General features: G+C 38.9%; 1 protein-coding gene across 1 annotated transcript in view; it reads right to left on the bottom strand.

The window, feature by feature from the left end:
* The window catches only part of LOC119721534 (B-cell lymphoma/leukemia 11A-like), a 66490-nt gene that overhangs the window by 6099 nt on the left and 39112 nt on the right, over positions 1 to 21279 (bottom strand). The window contains exon 2 of the mRNA XM_038191613.1: positions 6323 to 6736. Coding sequence (XP_038047541.1) covers positions 6323 to 6736 — 414 coding nt within the window. The remainder of the gene's footprint in view (positions 1 to 6322; positions 6737 to 21279) is intronic.

Below are 21279 nucleotides of genomic sequence, written 5' to 3'. Positions count from 1 at the left end.
GAAGTAAATCACGTGCGCTGCATGTGTGCACAATGTGTAATGGCAAATACACGTTGATTCGCCTCGTGTCGTGTTCGTCGTTGGGATTTCAATGCACAGCGCACTGCGAATATACATGGAGTGATATGAATTCAAACTACCAATGTTTTTATTTCAGTCGGCGTGGTAAAAGCATTCATGTGTTGTATCACCCTTAACTTTTTATTTTGATTGATTGAAAAATACTGTAGGGAAAATTTCGTTATTTTTATTTTTTTAACAGTTTTTTGACTCGCCCGTCGGACTACTGAGAGGAGGGTTTTGACTCGCCCGCCGCTGTTTTCACTCGCATTTGGCGAGCGAGCGACCGCTAAGGAAAACCCCTGATAATTTGGTATTTTTTTTTTTTTTTTTGGATGTTTGAAAATGTTGCATTCCCTTTAAGTCTTTGGTTTTTCAAACATCAAAGCACACCTCAGAATGAATGGCCTAGTGGGGAACCTTTTTCCTATTCTGGTAAACATGACAGATTCAACAGATATACGCTGCCCTTAAAAATATGAAATGGACCAGAACTTGAAATTCGGCTCATACATGGCTAGTGGCTCTATTGAACCACAAGTACATGAACCCCATACAATTCAAGTACATTGTACCAAAGAAGAAAAAACTCCTGAATCTTCAGCATGACAAATCCTGGATTTGGGGATTGGGCAGGATTTGAGCAGAAAAATTTCTCAAAATTTTAAAAAAGATGCAAAACAACACACATGTTGAGGTTTCAGCTCAGTGGATACTAGGCCTATCATGCACAATTTTGTTGGCGTCTCATAAACTGGATTCCGTTGCCAACGCATTTAAAAAAAACTGTGCCCACTGCCACTGGCACACTTTCTTAAACCACCTTCAATGATTGTTTGTCTCTGAATGATATCAATTCAGGCGGAGTAAATTCACAGGGTATTTGGTACAAGTCCTATCTCTGAGCGAGGATTTTCTGGTTAAATTGGTACACATAGTGTACATTTCCAGGTACATGTACATGCACAGATACAATTTGTACATTGTATGAGTTCAATATTGGACACATTGAAGTTATCGACTCATAAATATTACCTAATTCAAAAACCTGCCATACCTGAACAAACTGATAATAAACATCAACAATGGAATAATACATTTGAGTAAAAAAGTGATTATTATCAATTGCATTTAAGCACTTTGAGGTCATGGGAAATTGCTGTATTTTTTTGCATGGAAGATCATCAACCAATAATCAAATTGAAATTTTTTTTTCAAAAAAGTTGGCTTGCATTCCTCATTCTTCATAATTATACACTGTATCACGCGATTCTTCCAAATAATGCGGCATACACTATATGCACTGAATATTATTTTCTTATATTTTTTAAATGTTTTATTTACATACAGTACAGACATATTTGTAATAATATGAAGGCCGTTTTGAATAATGGCTAGCTGGCCTCTGCACTCCATGCATGAGCACAGTACAATGTCAATGTCAGGGTCTAGTGACCTCAAGGTCGTGGCATGTCTGGCAGACCTGGCTGGATATGCAAGCTGGCTGTCTGGCTGGAACGCTAGTTTACTTTATGGGCAATCATCGTTCTATTATTTCACTGCATCGGTCGTGGTTGGATGACTTTGCTTGTGCCTAATACACTGGTACTACTCTGTTAATATGTTTCTACCAGGCATATGTACATCATCAGGTTTCACAGCAGACATTTTACCACATAAGTACCGTATGTTCCCCAATCCTAACCCTAACCCTTACCCTACTAGGAATTGGGGAACATAGGTATTGGGGAACATAGGTATTAGGTGGACCCCATATGTACCCATGATATTCTCATTGCATGATTGCAACAATCAATAACAACTAATACACACCTGGCATCATTTAATTTAGCCATTTATAGACCTACGGGTTACAACTGCAGTTTTTTTCGTCTTCAGGTTTTGATTTCTTGCTGAACGACACTCGTACAGTGTACATGTACTTCATAAAGAAATATTTAGAGAGCCATAAAAATAAAGAGGGACAGTCCCTACTGAGTACTCTACATGTACATGTGTATATTACATGTAAAATGAAAGATATTCAGCCCAATCAAGTCCTTCACCAAGGCATAAATTAAAAAGCTTGTAAAAAGATTTATCCACGAAAATTAACTCGGCATATGGCACATTTTATTGCAGTACGTTACCTGCTTACATGTAGGCCCTAGTATACTTTTGTGTGTGTCCTAAGTTACATTTTCCCCCAATACGTGGCTAAAATGAGCCAAGAAGAGATTAAATGAACAAAGTGCATGTAGTGCAACTGCCTCATTTTAAAAATCGGTTGGTACAATTGGGCACAACTCTGTTATTTTTGCATTAAAAACAAATCGTTGTCTTCTTCAAAATCATAGGAAATAAACAGGGGTTGGCCCATTTGAAAGATTTTGTTGGTTTTTATGACATTTTCCTGCTTCTGTAAAGAAATTTGACCTCACAGAAACTCTGAACTACCTACCAGATGAGGTTTACAATCAAACTGAGTGGAGTACAGCAATGTCTGGATTAGATTAAAACAATTCTTAAGGAAAATACAGGAAACTTGCAGAGGACGCACAAACAAAATGGGTGTGACTTGGGTGTTCACATACATTTAACATTCAGAATTTGCGAAATGTATTAACTTTGTTATGATTTTCTTGGGCAATTTTAATTGGGTTAGAATTACGCATGATCATGTAGTACTCAAATCCCCAAAACAATTAACCAAAGAGAAACCACCGAACCAATTCTTGGTTATGACCGCCAAAACGCACCCCTGTGGTCAAAAGCTGTGTCCCCCTTCCTAAAGCAGGGGAGATATACATGTAAGGCTTAATGGTGCATACACAAATGTGTATATATGCAGTTCTTTCCGATCAAGGTACCGTTATAACTAGTTCCTGTTCAATTTCCCCCATTCTCATCAAACTTGTTATTCCATTGGTTCTGTGAAATCCGAACTTTAAAAAAAAAAAATACAAACTAAGATGTCAACGACCAAGCAAAGATAACATCCAGAATGCTATGGCAACGTGCAATTTCCATTCTCAAGTAGGATAAAGGATGCTTTTATCACCATGACGACGGGGACTAGTGTCCTCAGATACTAGCCAGACGGACAACATGGACACAGACAACATGACAATCAATGCATACATTTCCAGACACATTAACATCAAATGTGAGAATGGACACTGCTGCTCACTATTGCTTGTAATCATTCCACTTCAGTTGCCAGAATAATGAACATGTGTTCTGGCTTTTTAAAAATTTTTAGGAAAAATTACATGTTTTCCCCAGAGCGCAGAAGAGCGTGAAATTCTGTGGTGTTGCCATCTAGAGTTTGAGCCTACATCTTGCAACAATGCAAATGACTATATTTTTTTAGACTTGAACCTGCAACTTCCTAGCCACTGCAGATGTAAATGACTATCAAAAGTCAGGGAAAGGAATTCCAGCTTTTTTAGGTGTATATTTCAAATCAAATATGCCTCACCAAACCATTTTAAACCAAACAAAGAAACTAACACGCATTCGCATTCCCACTTGAAGTATTGGTTTCATGTACTTGAGCATTGTATGAAAAATGTTCATCTCAAAGTCTCTTCATACATGTACGAAGCTTTAATTGTTATCAACCTTGACGGACACCCAGCTTTGCAGCAATTGACCTATCGCAGTAGAATCGTGGTAGAATCGCGTCAACGCAGCTCGCGAAATATTGTCCAATTACATGATATACAAATGGACGGGGAACGTGCAAAATCTGAGACAAACAAAACTTTGTGTACTAAAACTCCATAGGGTTGTCTAAGGGGCGTGGCTAACTCCCAAACGGCAATAGGTCAATTGCAATACTTTTCAACATATTTTTTTGTTCAAATTAGATTTTGCCCTTCACCGATGTTTCAACACTGTATACTCAGTGATATTTTTTTGTTCTCACAAGTTTTAAGCATGTGTGTTTTATTTAAAACAGAAAAGGCTACTTTTTTTCTATCTTGCACGTTTTCAACCCTCTGAAAATACAATTTTATTGTGGTTCGTTTTGCGCCCATTATGCACAAAAAGATACGTCCAAATTAATGTTGGTTGGCAAATAATTCAAAGATTGTAAAGTAAATATTCCATCTAGCTAAACATGGTGGATTTTTTTTTTTTTTTAGATGTCTTATTCAAATGCGGATAACTTTTGTATTGCTAGAAAAACAGCAGTTAAATAGCACGCGGGGCGAGCAACTTAACAGGCAGGTTCATACTTTTATCATGAGAATGCGATGCGAATTTGATATCACGAAGCTTTCACTGCGAAGTTTGCCGGAGTTGAAATGTGTTAAACCTTTGCAAGTTGGCAGTGCGAAAACTTGCCTGACATCACAAATTCGCATTTGTGTTCGCTTTTAAGCCGAGTATGAACTGGCCTTTAGATATCAAATACAGAGTGACTTCATGATGACTTTCGAAGACACCATAGTTTTTAAACCTGCAATTTTGTCAAGAAAGAATTTTTGATTAAAGACTGGTACATTTTGCACGTGCCAGACTTTCTCCAAAGTTTGGAAATTACACGTCAGCAACGGGATACTGGAAATGCACTGAACAGAGTGCTTGGTTGCATGTAAAACAACTTCTCAAAGATGTACAATGTATACAAGGATTCGCTAGACCGCATCATATCCAAGGTTGCTGGTAACCATTTCTTTGAGCTCTCATTGAACAAATGGTTGTTCACCCGTTGCCTGGATCGACACTTCCGTAAAGTGCAGAACATGTACATATATGGAAAGTACACTACTAAGTGACCTCCCCGGTACCCACAAAACAGTGTTACTGTCCTCTGTGCATTGTGGGCGGAGATGATTGGATCGTTCTATCAGCAGAATACAACAATCATTATCTATCTTCAACTTGCAAGTATCTCTCTCTGCACCGGGAGTAGGTCCTCCTCACCTGAATACTTATTAAGGTTTTTTTTGCATGCAAACCACTACCTTACAACTGTCACTTTGCGGCTTTTATCAAATGTAAAAATCTAAAAGCAAACCTATACATTGCGGTTTACCGGTGTGTGCATATTTGTGGGTTTTTCCAAGCGCTCGTGACAACAATCTGGCTTGGTTTATGGAAAATAAGTCAGGATTGTGGGCACGTGTGGTCTAGCGGCAGGACACATGTAGTCTAGCGATAGGGCAGGATTCATGATTGTGAGATTGTGGGTTCGAGCCCCGCCATGGCCATGCGTGTTGTGCCCTTGAGTAAGGTGCTTTACCTCAATTACTCCTCTCAACCCAGGTGTTAAATGGGTACCGGCATTATTCAATGCTGGGAAGGTTTGGCGATCCCCCCACAGCAGCATTTCATGGACTTGAGTCTGGCCCAATCGCTTCGAAAGAGAGAGATGGGGCCCCCCATTCCTGTGGACACAGGTTCGCCCCCTAAACTTAGGATTTCTATGTGATGAAAAGTGCTCAGTCTTCTAGGAAGGGGCTAGAGGTACAAACTCTAAAAGTCTACTTCAATTCCTCCTTTTGCATGTACAATGTAGATGCCAAAGAGACTAACCTTTATGCTTCATCTTTCAGATACACTTATATTTGTAAACCAGCGTTACAAATTTACAATATACATGTAGTTTGCAACTAAGGCCACTTTTGCGGCATAGGAGGAAAAAACGTTGGCATCCATTTAAATAATACTGCCGAACAGCATCTTTTTTTAGTGACAGGAACTCAGCAGTTAAAATATTAAGTACATTTTTAATTGCTTCTGAATTAATTTGTGTATTAATTATCAAGGACTGGGCCCAATATGGCTCTTCCAACAACAAAATTCTTTGTTTGCCATCACCATTCTGTGCTAACAAAGCTAGCGAGTAAATTCTATGCTAACCCTGTCAGCACAGTCAGAATATATGTGTATGCGCATTTAGCCAAAATTCCTCGCCAATCAGAGAAATATATTAATTTTAAGCATAGTAAATGCTATAGTAAGTGCTATAGTATAGTAAGTGCTATAGTAAATGTTCGTTTTTTGCTAACACCCTAAAATTGGGCCCAGGTGATATGCCTTACATGTACATATGTAACTGAACTTAGGACACTATCTGCTAGAAGTAGACTGTAAAAAAGTGGCCGCTTTCATACAAACACTTGACAACGCTAAGTATTGTTCTCCCATTGGTGCAACTTCAAAACAGATGTAACCCCAATGATTTAAAACAGGGACAAGCAACATGCAAACAAATATGCTTTTCAAAACGGAGATTTGCGGCACTGACCTGAAGTTTGTGTCTGCGTCTGCTTGACCCGCGGCGAGATGGGATCTCTCTGAACGGAGGACGTCGAAATCCTCTTAATTGGGGTAATAATCTTTGGCTTTTCCGACCTGACGACCACCTCGGCGATGGCGACCACCTCCTCTTCCTCCTCCTGTGCTGGCTCCTCCCCTGTCCTCCCCTCGTCTTCCACTTCTGTCTTGACGAGACTCAGGTCTGTGATGTCTTGGTTGGGCTCGGTCGGGGCCCTTAGCTGCATGGGGTCCACCACCACTGGCCGGGGGTAGCATTTCCGTTTGTGCTCGATAAACTTGACTATGTCGGCCAGGGCAAAGTCTGCGTTACACTCACCGCATTTGATGAGGTCAAAGGGCGGGGCTTCCTCCCCTTCCAGGACTCCGTGCGATTCATCTTCATCTGTGATAAGAAACGAATGTCAGCAAGAAAAAGCAATTAAACCTTGGATAAGAAGAAATGCACACCAGAAATGCACAAGTTCACAATTACTCCAATGTCGACTGGCTGGTGTATCTCTGGTTGAGCACCCAATGTCGATAACCCGAGGGACGGACTAAGTGCTGAAATCGCTCTTTTTACACTGCAGTATATTTAAATGGGAATTTTGAACAACTGTGACTTTTTTTGTTTAACTAAATTATGTTGTAAATGATATTTGTAATGTTTCTTTTCCTGAGATTTTATATGTTTGAAAGTGTTAAATTGTATTTTTAATGCTTAATTCTCAACCCATATTGACTTTTTAGCGAGCAATCAAGTGAATGTCTACTATATTGTATTTGTATACATGCAGCAATAAATCAATCAATCAATCAATCAATACCAGGCCTGTTACCCTGACCTGAGACTAGAGAATGAAACACATCGTCCTTAAGTTGATGTTTTCAGTTTTGTACAAGTTACAATGCATTTCCAAAACTAATCACAACATTCTTAGTTATAGGTGTGTGGAAGTATGTACGAGTTAAATTTGTTCTATTTACTATTAAATAAACCTTCTAAGGCATTTATGTTGGTTTTGTGAAGGAAGTGTTCTGGTTGGCCAAGTACCAGCCAAGTGCACATCATGCATCAAAATCATGCCCTGCGCACAAATGCCACACACTCAATCTGACCATTTTCCATTGACTATTATGCACAAATTTGTCTCACGTATTCCACATGCATGTTAGTCAGTATTACCCGCTGTCCGACGGAGTGGTCTCCGTATACGTAACCAATGTCTGATATATCTGAGCAATGCAAATTGTATGCGATCCCGCGCACCAGCCAGTCGGAGATCACTTCATAAATTGTAACGTCATTTCGAACAGAAATGTGGACTAAGCTGTTGATTGGTCAATTGTGCCGACATGTTTTTGTAATACAACAATGGGTTACGGAAGATAGAAGATGCCTACTGAATGGTCAGAATCTCGAGGTCACGATGCAGTCTTGTTTGGCACAATTTATCGCCAAATCTGTTCGCGTATCATAGACCGTTGCTGTGCAAGGGGATATTCTGTAGACTAAATGCATGTGAGCACGGGTACACACCATTAAATGCCCTTTACACTGTTTTGGTTTTGTTTTGCGATGAGCGCAATGCAAGTCCGAAACATAACCATCGAACCATGGCAAACAAGTCAGCACATGTTCGGCACATGAACATTAGGCTGGTCACGTCTCTTTCCTCCCGTGCACCGATTTATGGCTCATCACGGCGCTGACAGGTAATACTTTAAGACCGGAGGAAATCTGGTAGGGGGACACGTCCCGGCATCCCTCCATGCTGTTAATGTTCTGCTTCCGTCGCAGGAAGTTTGTCGTGACTAAAAATGTTCCCGAAGAGCTAACTCTGGACAATGTGTTTTGGTCATTCCCTGCCAAAATACATGGGTATGGTAAGGACACTGGTACATCAAACTAGGTTTTGCCCTTCACTGTCGTATATAAACACTGCATTCTCAGAGTGTCACCTCCCGAGAGAAAGTTGGAAAAAATCACTCGGGTTGGACTCAAACCCACGACCTCCTGCTTTCTAGTGCAGACGTCTTACATGTACCACTCGACCACCAAGCTAACGGGATCGGTTGGCTGGTTCGAATCTGATGTACCGGGTACATAGCAGCGGGTACCGCATTAACTATTCATAAGATGAAGCTATCCTACATGTACAATGTCTGTTTGGCTGCAAAAACCAGTGTTGCTGCCATTTCAAGTTTTCCCACGACACTAATTTCTTTGTTCTCTCATCAGAAGGTGTTTCTTTACCTCTGGGTGAACGCTTCCGTGCTCAACCGTACCCATGCGCTCCGAATGTACATGTACGTACATTGCAAATATATTAGCAAGTGACCTACCAACAATGCTTTCTTAATCTGCAATTCCTTCGCAAGATTTTGTGAAATGGTTAAGCAGTCACCAGCGCCATTGGATAGGCAAGCAAATCTTGACACCTTTTCGCTGCACTACAAGAGTAATGATGACTGAGTGGAAAGACAAACTTGAAACCGGCCAAGTCCGTGTGCATGTGCTCTGTGCTATTCTCACATTTAAACTATTAGGGTGCGCGGGCACATGTATTTCATTATTTTTGCTCTCCTGACGAGTGGGCCGTACTGTGCCACACATACATGTACTTGTTCAGTAGGTGTGGGGAGCACACACCTGATGTGCGATAGTTACTGTGGGGACCAACTTTAGACTACGTGGAGACTGTCGAAAGTCCCCACAACTGGGTCGTTCCTTATTTCCCTTATAATAAAAAACTTCCCAAACAACGCCCTCACCGTGCCACATACACTTGTTCCGTAGGTATGGGAGGGGTGGGGAGGATATATCCCCCCACTTTTTGACCAGGGGCATGGGCCATTGGATTATCCCCCCACATTTTTGTGATGAGAAACAAAAAATGTCCATTTTGAGGTTACCTTGCAACTTTCCAGTGGTCCAAATTTATTACATACATGTAGTTTTGAAAAACGGATAACAAACGGTACAAAAGTGTTCAAAGCACTGTTTTCATGTAAGGTTTAGGGACGTACTTTTTAGGGGAAAAAATTGGCATCTTTCATTTTCTCGAATACAAAACTCGAAACTTTAAAGGCCTTTTTCTCAGGATTTTACTTTTTTGAGATGTCGATAAATGCGAGTTTTAAACAGCTACAACTTGTCAACAGAATGTCCAATTGAAGTGCAACAAACTGTATTGTAAGGAGAAGTTTAGCCTCTTTCCTACCCACAAACCCTCATATGGCCTCTGCCCCGTTCTGTCTCATTTTGCTAGAACGCCTCACAAATGTGAACATTAAGTCCCACGCCCCAAAAAATGAAAATGAATTTTAAAAAAAAATGTTAACACAAAATTTTCATATTCTCGTTTTAAATTTTTTTTTTTTTTATCTATCAGAAGCGCTTGACTTTGAACTGGCTTTGACTTTACTGGACAGCAGTTCAAGGGGCATTGAATAAATAACAGGAAAAAAACATAAGGCATTTCTGAATGGGAAGCAAACATAGCTACATAATTATTTCTATAAGATATGCTGGTAGTTGATCGTGTCTGATCGAGAATACTTTTTTGGTTGACTGAAGAGGATGCATTGGATCATTAGAAAGAAACAATCTGGCATTTAAAAATAAACCTTTTCATCAGGTAACCATAGCAATCACCACATCAAATTACATGAACATACATTCCAATGATTGGTTAGACAGATTAAAATTTGAGCTCTTTTGTTTTCTTCAAAAGACAAGAAAACTGAGACTTACCGGTACCGTTTGACCACAAAAACTTAAAAGCCTGGCCTGACAATAACAAAACAACAACATTTAATGAAAAAAAGTGTGTACACTGTTACTATAATGCAGTTACTGAACCATCTAATGAATGCGTTCTTCGACTGCATGAATTCCCCCCACAGTTAGCCATCCATTGGACATTTAGCCAATTACAGCAATAATCAATCCAACCTCTTTTAATTTGTCGTACGGCCACTGCTCAAACGATGAAAAAAAAAATATGAAAATAGCGCAAGCGAGCCGCACGTGGCAAAATTGCCGGAGTGGCAATTGATAAAAATATAGGGTTGGACATTGCACTTGCAGACAAACCAATTGGGCCAGCCAGAGCATTCAATGAAGCGTCAATAAAGGGGACAAAACCATCTACAACTGGCCATATTAACCAAAGTACACCCCCCCTTCTCTCTCTGGTAGGATAATTGAGTGCCAGACATTTGACTGAAGGGGGGGGGGGGTAGGGACAGGCGCAAGTCCGTCTGTCGTGGTGTTATTTACATACCTGCAGACCAGGCTGAAAACAGGCCAAGCGAAAGGAATTGTGGCCCCAAGACAACAAGGCAGAACAGTGCGCTGGGCAGCCTGCTCGCACTGCCGTTGGACAATGAGTGTGGTGCAAGTGGGTCAGCCCTATGTACATATAGCATTAAAAAATATCAATGCAGATGGGAATGAATCTAAAGAAAGATTAACTACCGGCAGCATAACCTTAATTATTTGAATTATTTCATACTGTATGTTTTTATTGTGAGAGTCAGAATTATTTAACATGTAGGCCCTACACAATTTTAAGTACATTTGTAAAAATTGATAGAAAAAACCTGGGATGCCTGCACCGGTACACTGCACATTGTTTTTTCAAAACATCCAAGTACATAGCAACATTATAAAGGTCGGGTATATAATTTGCAGCTATCCAAAAAGTAACTAACGAAATTATTGTTGAAAAGCTTACTTGGTTTTAAGATACTAATGGCAATAAACTCCCTGTGAAATTATTCTCTCTGGCATGCTGTCATTTTGAAGAATACAATAAAAGAAGGTCATTTCCTAATGCATCTAAAGATGCATTTTTGGAAATTTCCATTAGTAATTCGGTTTCAATTCGGCGAAGCCGTGAATGGGTGCGCGCAAGCGTTGGCCCAACGCACAGGCACGTGCAGATGCTACATTGAACATGTATAATTTGTCAGTTCAGCACGTAACATCGCGTAACTGCAATCGGCTGAATGAGAACGTGTACTTGACACTGATTTCGGGCGCAACTCAAAACATGACTCGGCAACTTTTGAATTGAAATGGAGAACCTAGAACATTTTTTTTTCTCGGAATATACAAAATTCACTGAACTAAAACTCTATCAGGTTAGTTGTTTAAGAAAAAAAATGCACCAATGACTAATGATATACTCCATCTTTAAAAGAATGGGTACGAAGTCGATCTTAACACGTAAAAGTAATATTTTACATGTTCTTGAATTCATCAGGCATTAAAAAAATACTGGCTGAACTGTCAAAAAGCCCCTTGTCATGTGGTGAAGAAGTGTATATGTACACATGTATGAATAAAAGACAAGAATGACATTCCTTACAAAATAGACAAATAAGCAGTGAACATATATTTACCTTGACAGAGTGATTTCAATAATAACCCTTTCTTTCTCTGTACATATATTTGGTGACCATTATTTGATTTCAAATAAATCAAATAAATGATATCAAACAATGACATTCACCAAGTAATCAATTACATACAGTAATTGCAACAAAAAAAAGCAACCCTATCTTAGAAGTCTTCAATTTATGCACACAAAAGTTATTGAGTCCATTGTTTTTAATGAAAGTCTCAACCTTTGCATTTGGATTTCTGCATCCAACAGCGACAGGATAAATTTGCATTTTCAACATTTTTCATCCGTTTCAATTTGCTCAATTTTGCCTTTAATACTCAGACACGACTGGCCACTTATCCACGATTTAAAACCAAATTTTTACCAAATGTTTTTTGTTGAGCAGTTGCTAAATTTCAACAAAGAGGTGCTTGGCGACTAATTTACGATACCAAAAAACCAAACTAAACGCGTGAAGTTCAAATCAATGATTGACTATAGATTTTGATAAGAATTCATTTTTTTTTTCAGCTTGTGACAAATTTAAAGGCCCATGACATGAATTTCAGTTGGAAACATATTTTGTGCAACTTTCTACTCCTCGGTATTTTACATCCCCTTTTGGTTAGTCTTATCTTAAAATTGTCCACACTTTTTCTGACAAATGATGGCATTTTTTTTCCATGACCTCATTTCAGGAACACACTGTTCAGGGTTTTTCTGTACAAATTTAAAATCCAAAATTTTGCTCATTGAAAACAACTGCGAAAACTTTGCTCACTAGCCTACTGTCATGTACCGAAACAACAAAGAATCACCTAAGAAAAGAAAAATTACGACAGCAAAATTAAATTCTGGCAACATTTCTTGCTCAAATAGCTGTAACATTGAGGTTTCTGCCTGGACTGACATCACAGTTTTGCTCATGAATATGCACATTTTCACTAGCATAAAAACCAAAAAGGCACCAAAATGCCCTTAAAAATGGCAATTTTTTTTTGAAAATAACGTCAAATGGGACACAAAGGAGCATCTGCATCATAAAAATTACATTACATGGGCCCTTTAACCCCCCACCCCCAAAAAGGTCATGACTAAAGCTTCTCCTGAGACAGGCCAGGAATAATTGGCTCCATGAATGATCCCATCTTTGCTTGTACCTCCTCTCCACTAGACCGTGAAACAATAATTGATTTCTGGAGGGCCGCCGCCGACGACCACGGAAGATGAAAGAGTGTGACGTCAGAATCTGCGGTCAGATTGAGCGGTTATAAACCCCACGCGCAGGAGAAGTAGTGCACACACCGGCCTGATGATGACCCAATTCTTCAACATTGCCGGAAGCCAAAGTTTCATTGTCATTTTCGGCAGTGTGAATTTCATGGCACAACTCTGTAAATAACGGTAGGGGAATTCCATAACAACAATTCTAAGCCAGTTGCATTAAAGTTGAGAAGAAAGAAACTAACATTCTAACTTTCCCCTTTTTATCTGATCCTGCATTTGCACTGGCTTAAATCAATACTTTCAAATTGGACATTCAAATGCTTAAAACTTGAAGTTTGAGTAATGTCTGCATTTCAGAAAGTTTGTTATTTATATGTATGTGTACATGGTCAAATTTGTCAGGTGCACCACAGTGACGGATTGTCTATTGACTTTTAGCACACGATACGTCACAAAAACCTTAAACTCGAGTTATACAGGACTTCTACAGAAACTTTTGTTGTCTTTAAAAAAATGACATATTTACTGTAACAAACAGCAATGATAATGAAAGTTGTTATATGTAAACTTAATCCAACTGGTTTTGCATCACTTATTGTTTGGCCGTTTGTCAAATCAAGTTCTTGAAAATATTGCACGATTTTTTTAAAAACATCCCAGCTCTGGAATGTGATGGGCAGTCACCAAAAGACTTTGATTCAAAAGTTGAACGAAGCCCAAATTTAGAGCAATTCCACACCACTGACTTACTGACAAAAACAAATTGCAACCAGCTTTTTCCATCTCACAGCATCCATTCACAACACTGAGTGCTGTAAACTTGAAACACATTTTAAAATCAGGCTGCTGGACCATATTTTATAATCAGCAGCAATTCTTTTCAACGAGTGCATTAGAGACCAGACAGTTCAGCTTTAATTGTTGCGGTTTTGATGGTCACGATTGTGACTGAGGCCTTTCACATGAATTCTCAACATGACAGGAAGAGCCCTGACGCCCCCCGCGCTCTTATTAGGACAGCCTAAAGACTCACGCATCCGTTCTGAAAAACATGAGTTCAAGGGTCAAAACACATGCGGGGGCAGGCAGGAGCAATATCGTAATCAGACCGCGGTCACCAAAACAGGTCAAGCTGATGTTTAATGAAATACGCCCTGGGCGGACATCTCATTCAGATCAATCTCTTCTCTACTCCTCGCAGAGGAAGCATAAGCATGATGGGGTTGGGGGGGGGGGGAGGGGGAGGGAAGGAGGGACATTAAAATGGGTCACCAGTCATGCGCACATTACTAAAAGGAGGATGCTATGTCTTATCGAAACATGACCAGACCCGGAGAACATGAGTTCAAAGGCCAGGAACATGACTAACATTCAATGAGCAGCAAACAGACATTGAGCTCTCCGACTGTGAACTGAAGAATGCGATACATTTTTGGAAAACTGACTTCACAGCATACCAAGTTTGGAATCCTTGTTTTGAAAATGTACCCTCATGAATAAATGGCCACTGATGTCCAAATTTCAGAGTTTTTCCCCTGAAGACTCAGATATCAGACAATAATTTTCTGTTTATGATGACAGAAAGCTCAGCACCATTTAAAAACAAAAACATCAACAACAAAACAAAAACAACAACAAAACAAAACAACTTGCACCTATGCCTTCTCACACTATAAAAAAAATTTCTCACATGATACATTTTGGAACATAAAATGTAAAAACAAAATGATGAATTATTTTCATGATGAAAAAGTGAGGTACAAGTAACATTCAATGTAATAATATTAAGTTTTTGGTTCACTGAACAACAGCGGAGTATGAGAAAACAAATGAAAACGTACTCATTCATTCATTATTGCATTTAAGTTTTACTGCACATAGAAAAAAAAGAAGAGTTTTCTCCCTTGGATTAGGCTTGTGCATCTCCGGTTAGTACAGAAACCGGGTACCCGACGGAAAAAATACGGGTACCCAGGTACCCGTTAAAGAAACCCAACCCCAAAATTCAAATCTCAGAAGATGCTGTTTTGAGCGTTCACAAAGGTCCGCACAGATCGGTGCGTAGATACAGCAAGATACAAGTGTGTACACTTGTGCAAAAGTATTAACGCACCAGCTGTACGATTTTCAACTTGAAATTTTACTGCAAAATATCATGGATGGTCAATAAATTTCCAAACCTGTGTCGTGTCATTATTAGTCAGTAATGTTCAACTTTCCAACACTAGACATCCTTTCCTTCGTGGAAAAACTTGCCGCTTCTCAACACCACTTTGCGACGTTAAACTGCCAGTCCCCCATCTTTAATTGCCTCATAACTTGTTCACGAGCTCATGAATATCATCACGCTGGCATTTTGAACCAATGGGGGAGAAGGCGCGCTGTTTTTCTGCGCCGTTTCAATAATATTTAGCAAGTAAAATCGTTGCCACCGTTCATCAATATTGAAAATAGAATCGCTGGGCCTTATAAGGGATGGTTAATTTGCATGTGAATGTTTTCTGACAGCCCCATGATGCCAGAAGTTTGAACATTGACAATGAATCCCTTACCTAGCTGACGATATTTACAGGAATATTTTTATATAATTTTCCTGATCTTTTGCCGATCCACCAGTCTCGGAATATTTGTACATCATCGTGTCAGTTAGTCCCTTAATTGTGATCGAATTAATAAATATAAACCACGTGCAATGTAGGCCCTAGAAGGGAATTTGCTAAGACGAGAAATATCCCTGTACCTAAAACATTACGTGATGGAGTCGTGCCAATCAAAGGACTGTATGGTCATTTAGCACGTACATGCTCATTTTAAATAAATTTCCCAAGATGAGGAATATGCAAGCCACGTGACAGCTCCACAGTACACGTGCGCGCATCATGCAAAATGCATATATAGTGGACTCCATTTACGTCCATGGTTGGACTTTGTGGAACGTGCTGAAAAGGCAACTCCATCGCCAAGCTTGGCCACAGAATCAAGCCAAGTTGTTCCAAATTCTTCAGTGGATTTGGTATGGTCTGGATTATCAGATCCTTGCAAATCTGTTGATGTCAATGAGCCAGCGGTGGCAAGCTGTAATAAATGCTGGGAGAGCTTTTACTCGGCATTAACTTTTCGTCACTTTTGCGTTCTATGGGCACCGCCATCTTGGATTTTGCACAGACGAAACTAGTGACGCTAAGATAATCGTCATTCTGGACTCAAGAACACTAATTGCTTAAATGAAACATGAATTGTTTGAATAAAATAAAACCACCTGAGACGCAGATATGAATTTTACTAAAATATTTTATTGGTTTACATGACAAAAAACGAGAAAATCAAATTTTTAGTAATTTGTAAAGTTGATTACGGGTCCCCGATTCCATAATCTGGAACCTGTTCCCGACATCAACGGTCGGGTACTCGGGTACCAGGTTCGGATGCACAGCCCTACCTTGGATACAAAGTTTAGCAGGATGATTTCGAAGGCGTCGAAAAATCCTTGTGCTTGATGGCTGCTTGGCAGAAATTGTCTAGGGTCAAGCCCGTCTGCGTGAGTTTTAAGTACATGTATGTACATGTACTTGCTGTTGTAAAACTCCAACAACCAGATTTTAAAAAAAAAATTCCATCAGTGAACAACAGCCACATCAGTGGGAACGTGTGGGAAGTGCGGACTTAGGTGTATTGATCACAAGTACATTTGTACATGTACACGTATGCTTCAACTCTGCAATATGTTTCAGCTCTGGAAATCGTGTTTCATTACCTGGAAGAGAATTGTTACAAATGAAGCAGCGATCATTCTTAAATGATTCGTGAACTGCTCGTACACGTTTGTGACCCCAAAAATAGGGAATTAACTCTTGTTATATTTCAAAAATGTATTGAATTTAACTTGCAAGGAAAGAAAGAATGAAAGTGTGCCATAGTTCCGTGGGAATAATTAAACACAAAACATAGGGCCTATACTACAATCAAACAAACACAAAGCCAAATTGTCTGTAGAAGACTTTTCCCTAAAAGTCTGTAAACTTTACACGGCCTTTGAGACCTGAATTGTTGTACACGCAGCTCCTAATGTCGAGAACATAAATATTACATGTAGGTACATATACTACACAAAGGAATATAAACTTCTGTAGGGCTGTCAAACCATAACAGCAGCCAAAGTCAGCAAAGGTCAGGCTATTTATCAGGCTGAATGCTGGACCCTGGCACAGTGGGTCTAAACAGGCCCCTCGGATCACTCTACAACAATGGTCAAAATAACATTCCCAGCTATCATGAGCATGCTCCTCTGGGCCCCCGCGCTGAGCTGCTGCCACGTACTGAAAGGGGAGGGGATGGTTTATCTCTCTTTGTCGATGATAGGGGTCAGGGGTCATTCGCGCGAGATTGCCGGGCTTGGCCACGCCATGATCATGATCAGCTCATGCCAGGCAAACACATGAATGTGGTCAATGCGTGGGCGGAAGCGACAACAGACTAAATTCTCCCAACCCGGCCCCTCTTTGGTATTCATGTCGCCATCGGAGCATGGTCCACTGGTGGTGAACATTCAGGATGAATTCAGGGAAAGTAGCAGGAAACGTGGCCACTAAATGATAGGAAAAACATACATTGTATCCCCCGCTGACCAGACAGTGTTACTAACAACAACAAAATAAAACAAAATTGATGAGAAAAACAGAACTTGTGGTTTCTGAAGGAAAAAAAAACAATCATGTAGGCCTATTCCAATAAAGTTAAAATCTAATACATATAAAAATGTAAATATCAGGTATGAAGATTTTATAATTTTTTTGTACAAACTCAGCCTTGATAACAGTGTGACAGGGTGGAGTACACTATAAATGAATTACAATTAAATCCAGCTGAAACCCACCCATCACCAAAACTGGCAGACCATGACGCTAGTGTACAGGTTTCATCATTTTAGCAGCGATGATGAATTGAAAAATTCATGTAAAAACACAATCTAGCTCACAACAAACCCAAACTTATTATTGAATTGTTCAGTCAATGACTAAAAGTGTACCACTTTGAATTCTAAATATAATGCTTTATTGTTGAGGAATATCCAAGGAAAACCTGGCTAAATTTGTAGAATGCTCTCCGAGTCCCACTGAACAGTTGCCATGTAAATACACAATGAAGACTGGTTCATGGGTATAGTACAAAAATCTCAGTGACAAGTAAAATACATGGAGTGAAAGATTGTATATATTTGGTACAACTCTAGCTTATAATGTGCAACATGACATGGTTAATGAAATGTTAGCTGAATTATTCAATGAGATATATTATAAACACTGTAAACGATCGTTATGGATGTTACACTTTAGATTTTTAAATTTTCAGTACGCATTGATAAATGACTGTGAAGTTTCTTGGAAGAATTTAATAAAATAACTGTTTTGTGGTAGATACAAGTTTGCTCTATAAAAATACCAATTACATTTCACAAAAAGGAACTTTGATGACATGGAAACATCATGCTTTTGTTGTTCCAGACATTACGGTACATTAGAATGTTACGGACGTTACAAATGTACATGTCAGAAATCAACTTCAAACACGTGATAAAAAACAGAGTGAATCATGGTATTCGAAGTTCTGTGTGATATTTTCATAAAATATGAACCTTTCACAATAAAATAATGCTTACATTTTGCATGTGAAAACAAGATGCCAAAATACATTTAACCACACTCTCTCTCACTGGCATGTTACTCAAATGAAAGACCTTGTTGTCCCCTTTAATTTGATACCACATCTGAAGTTTTGATGCTTGTAGTTCTGATGATTAAATAAATTTTCCAGTTTTCAGCCATGTCCACTTTCGCGAGGAATTGCCCATTTTTAACTGAAAGACAAATTTCAATTTTTCAGCCAATGCATGGCCACAGTTTTAATGTTAGGTTTAAAGTCCCCTGTATGGTAATATGTACTGGTACCATAGTTTAGGCCTACATGTATATTATGCAAAGACTGAACAATACGAACAAAGAAATGATAAAAAGGGTAGTTTTTAGTCTGATACAAAAAGACCTCATAATTAATTAACATTATAAAGACAAGCTGATATTATCAAGTGGTTACACATGTATACATGTACTTATCTTCGTACTATGTAAAAAGGGACCAGACTAATTCTTGGAAATGTCAGATTCTGATGCTGTGATATGCAAAGCTGCCTAAAGAATTATCTCCCTTTGTCTGCTACGAAAACTACTACGTTTTTGTTCTCAGCAGTAAACTGTGATTCTTTTCTTTCTTTCTTTTTTAAACACAAAGCATCTACTATTCTCTGCACTCTATTTTTTTCTTTCACAGCATACACGTAGCTGTAACACAATCAAAAATGAAATATTGTAGTAATCAAAATTCCTTGCTAAATCTGTGAAACATGCTGAGGGATTTTTTTGCCAACTGTAAGCATGCAGAGCTATGAAATCAGGCCAAGTTCTTTCAGAACCAATGCTTCTTCATAGATTCTTCATAGAAGAGAAATGATGTCATCCAAAACCACTAAGTCACAAATTTTAGCGCAGCATTTACAAGCTCCAAACCTGGACAGGTTCTATCAAGTCAATTGTTTCAATACTTTGTATTACACCCCCCCCAAAAAAAAAATCCAACAAACACACAAACAAACAAAAAAAGGCCCCCTTCAAAAAACAAAATGATGGCTATGCTTAATTTATTTCATTCATTAAATTCATTCCTTTACTCTGTCCCATGGCTGTCAATTGGTGGGAGACATGTCCCCCCTACCCCCCTCACTTTTTAAAGTGGGATATCATATCGTTTGTCCCCCCCCCCCACTGTTTTCGTCTCCGAATAAAAATTGTAGCCTATATTTGATTCTATAGCTCAGAATAGCTGATTAAATAACTCCAAACTCAAAAAATGATATTTAAATGATGATCTTTTGCTCAAGAAAAAAAATTGGTTAAAGTGGTCAGAAATTGCCTCAGATCGCACCACATAGCATCTTGAATCCAAAATTTTCCGGGGCCCTTGCCATAAGGGCTTCGCACTTCGCGCTTGCATTAGTTCTGATCAAGGTGTATTCCCCCACTTTTGAAAACGATTGACGCCCTATTAGGGCCTATAAGCTTGCTCTGTCCATCATTAAAACATTTAACTGGGACCTCTTTTTTTGCTGACAAATGAGTTTTGCACATTTTGCAGTCAACCAAGTCCATGCACTATGTGATAACGAGTTGCTGGTGTACGTAAGGGTCATGCAATATATCAGGATTAAGACTATAGTGGTAAGTTCCGTTGCCCTTGAACTTAACCTAGATCTCTGTGTTGGAAGAGTACAGGCATTTAAAGTGGCATTCCTTCACATAAATTGCTATTTTTCTAGTAATATGAAAGTTTTAACCTTTTGACTGAGACATCGACAGAAAAAAACACCCCATGTTTAATAATGATATTATTACTTTACAAATACTTGCAACCAAACAATAATTCTGTTTTCGCTGGTAGACTGTTTCCCGCCCCTTAATTGATAATGTATGGAACTGGAGCCAGTCTGCTCGCAAGGCGGAACTGTTTGTGCCCAAAATAAAACTAAAAATTTCAGATGGTTGCAGATGCCATAATTTTATTTGACATTGTCTAACTCGGCTGTAAATATGTTTGTAAATGGGAAAAAAAAACCCAAAACCCTGGAAAAGTATGAAATTCAAACTTGTTGGTTTATTAAAGCACTATATGATTTGAACAAATCGTCCTTTATGGGTCGATAGATTTCAAAACACATTTTATTTTTCATGTAACTTCTGGTTTGATAACGTCATGTGCATACTGAATACTGATTTAGTTTGAACAGGTTATGCTAGATAAAGTAAAAAGAACTTCTGGAAATATAAAAATACTACGAACACATGTGTACATATTAATGACATTTGACTTCCGATATTATGATACCACAGCATCGTCATAATGAAGCTGACATTCTTTCTGCAGCAATGATCCTTAATATGTACCAAATGATAGATTTTCATTTAAAAACACAAAAAAAAGCTAATTTCAAAGTCTCCCTAAATATGACGTCATCATTCTGAAACATTGGCAAAGCAATTTCTTATTGTCCAAAGAATGTTTATTTGGTAACAAATTTGAAGATTGCTTTGTAAATTAAAAAAAAAATCACTTTCTTTCAAGTGCCCCTAGAGGGCGCCCCTTCAAGCAATGACGTCATCGTGACATTTTCGACTTGAGTATCCCTCACTGAACACTATCTGAATTCATGGTATTAATGTAGTAAAAATGCTCCGTTAAAAATGTCGCCGCCGGCGGAGAACGATTGTCAAAACAC

Source organism: Patiria miniata, unplaced genomic scaffold, assembly GCF_015706575.1.
Source record: "Patiria miniata isolate m_02_andy unplaced genomic scaffold, ASM1570657v1 HiC_scaffold_13, whole genome shotgun sequence".
NCBI classification, from domain to species: Eukaryota; Metazoa; Echinodermata; class Asteroidea; order Valvatida; family Asterinidae; genus Patiria; species Patiria miniata.
The sequence above is the reverse complement of the archived record's forward strand: the minus strand, read 5'-3'. Positions and strand labels throughout refer to the sequence as shown.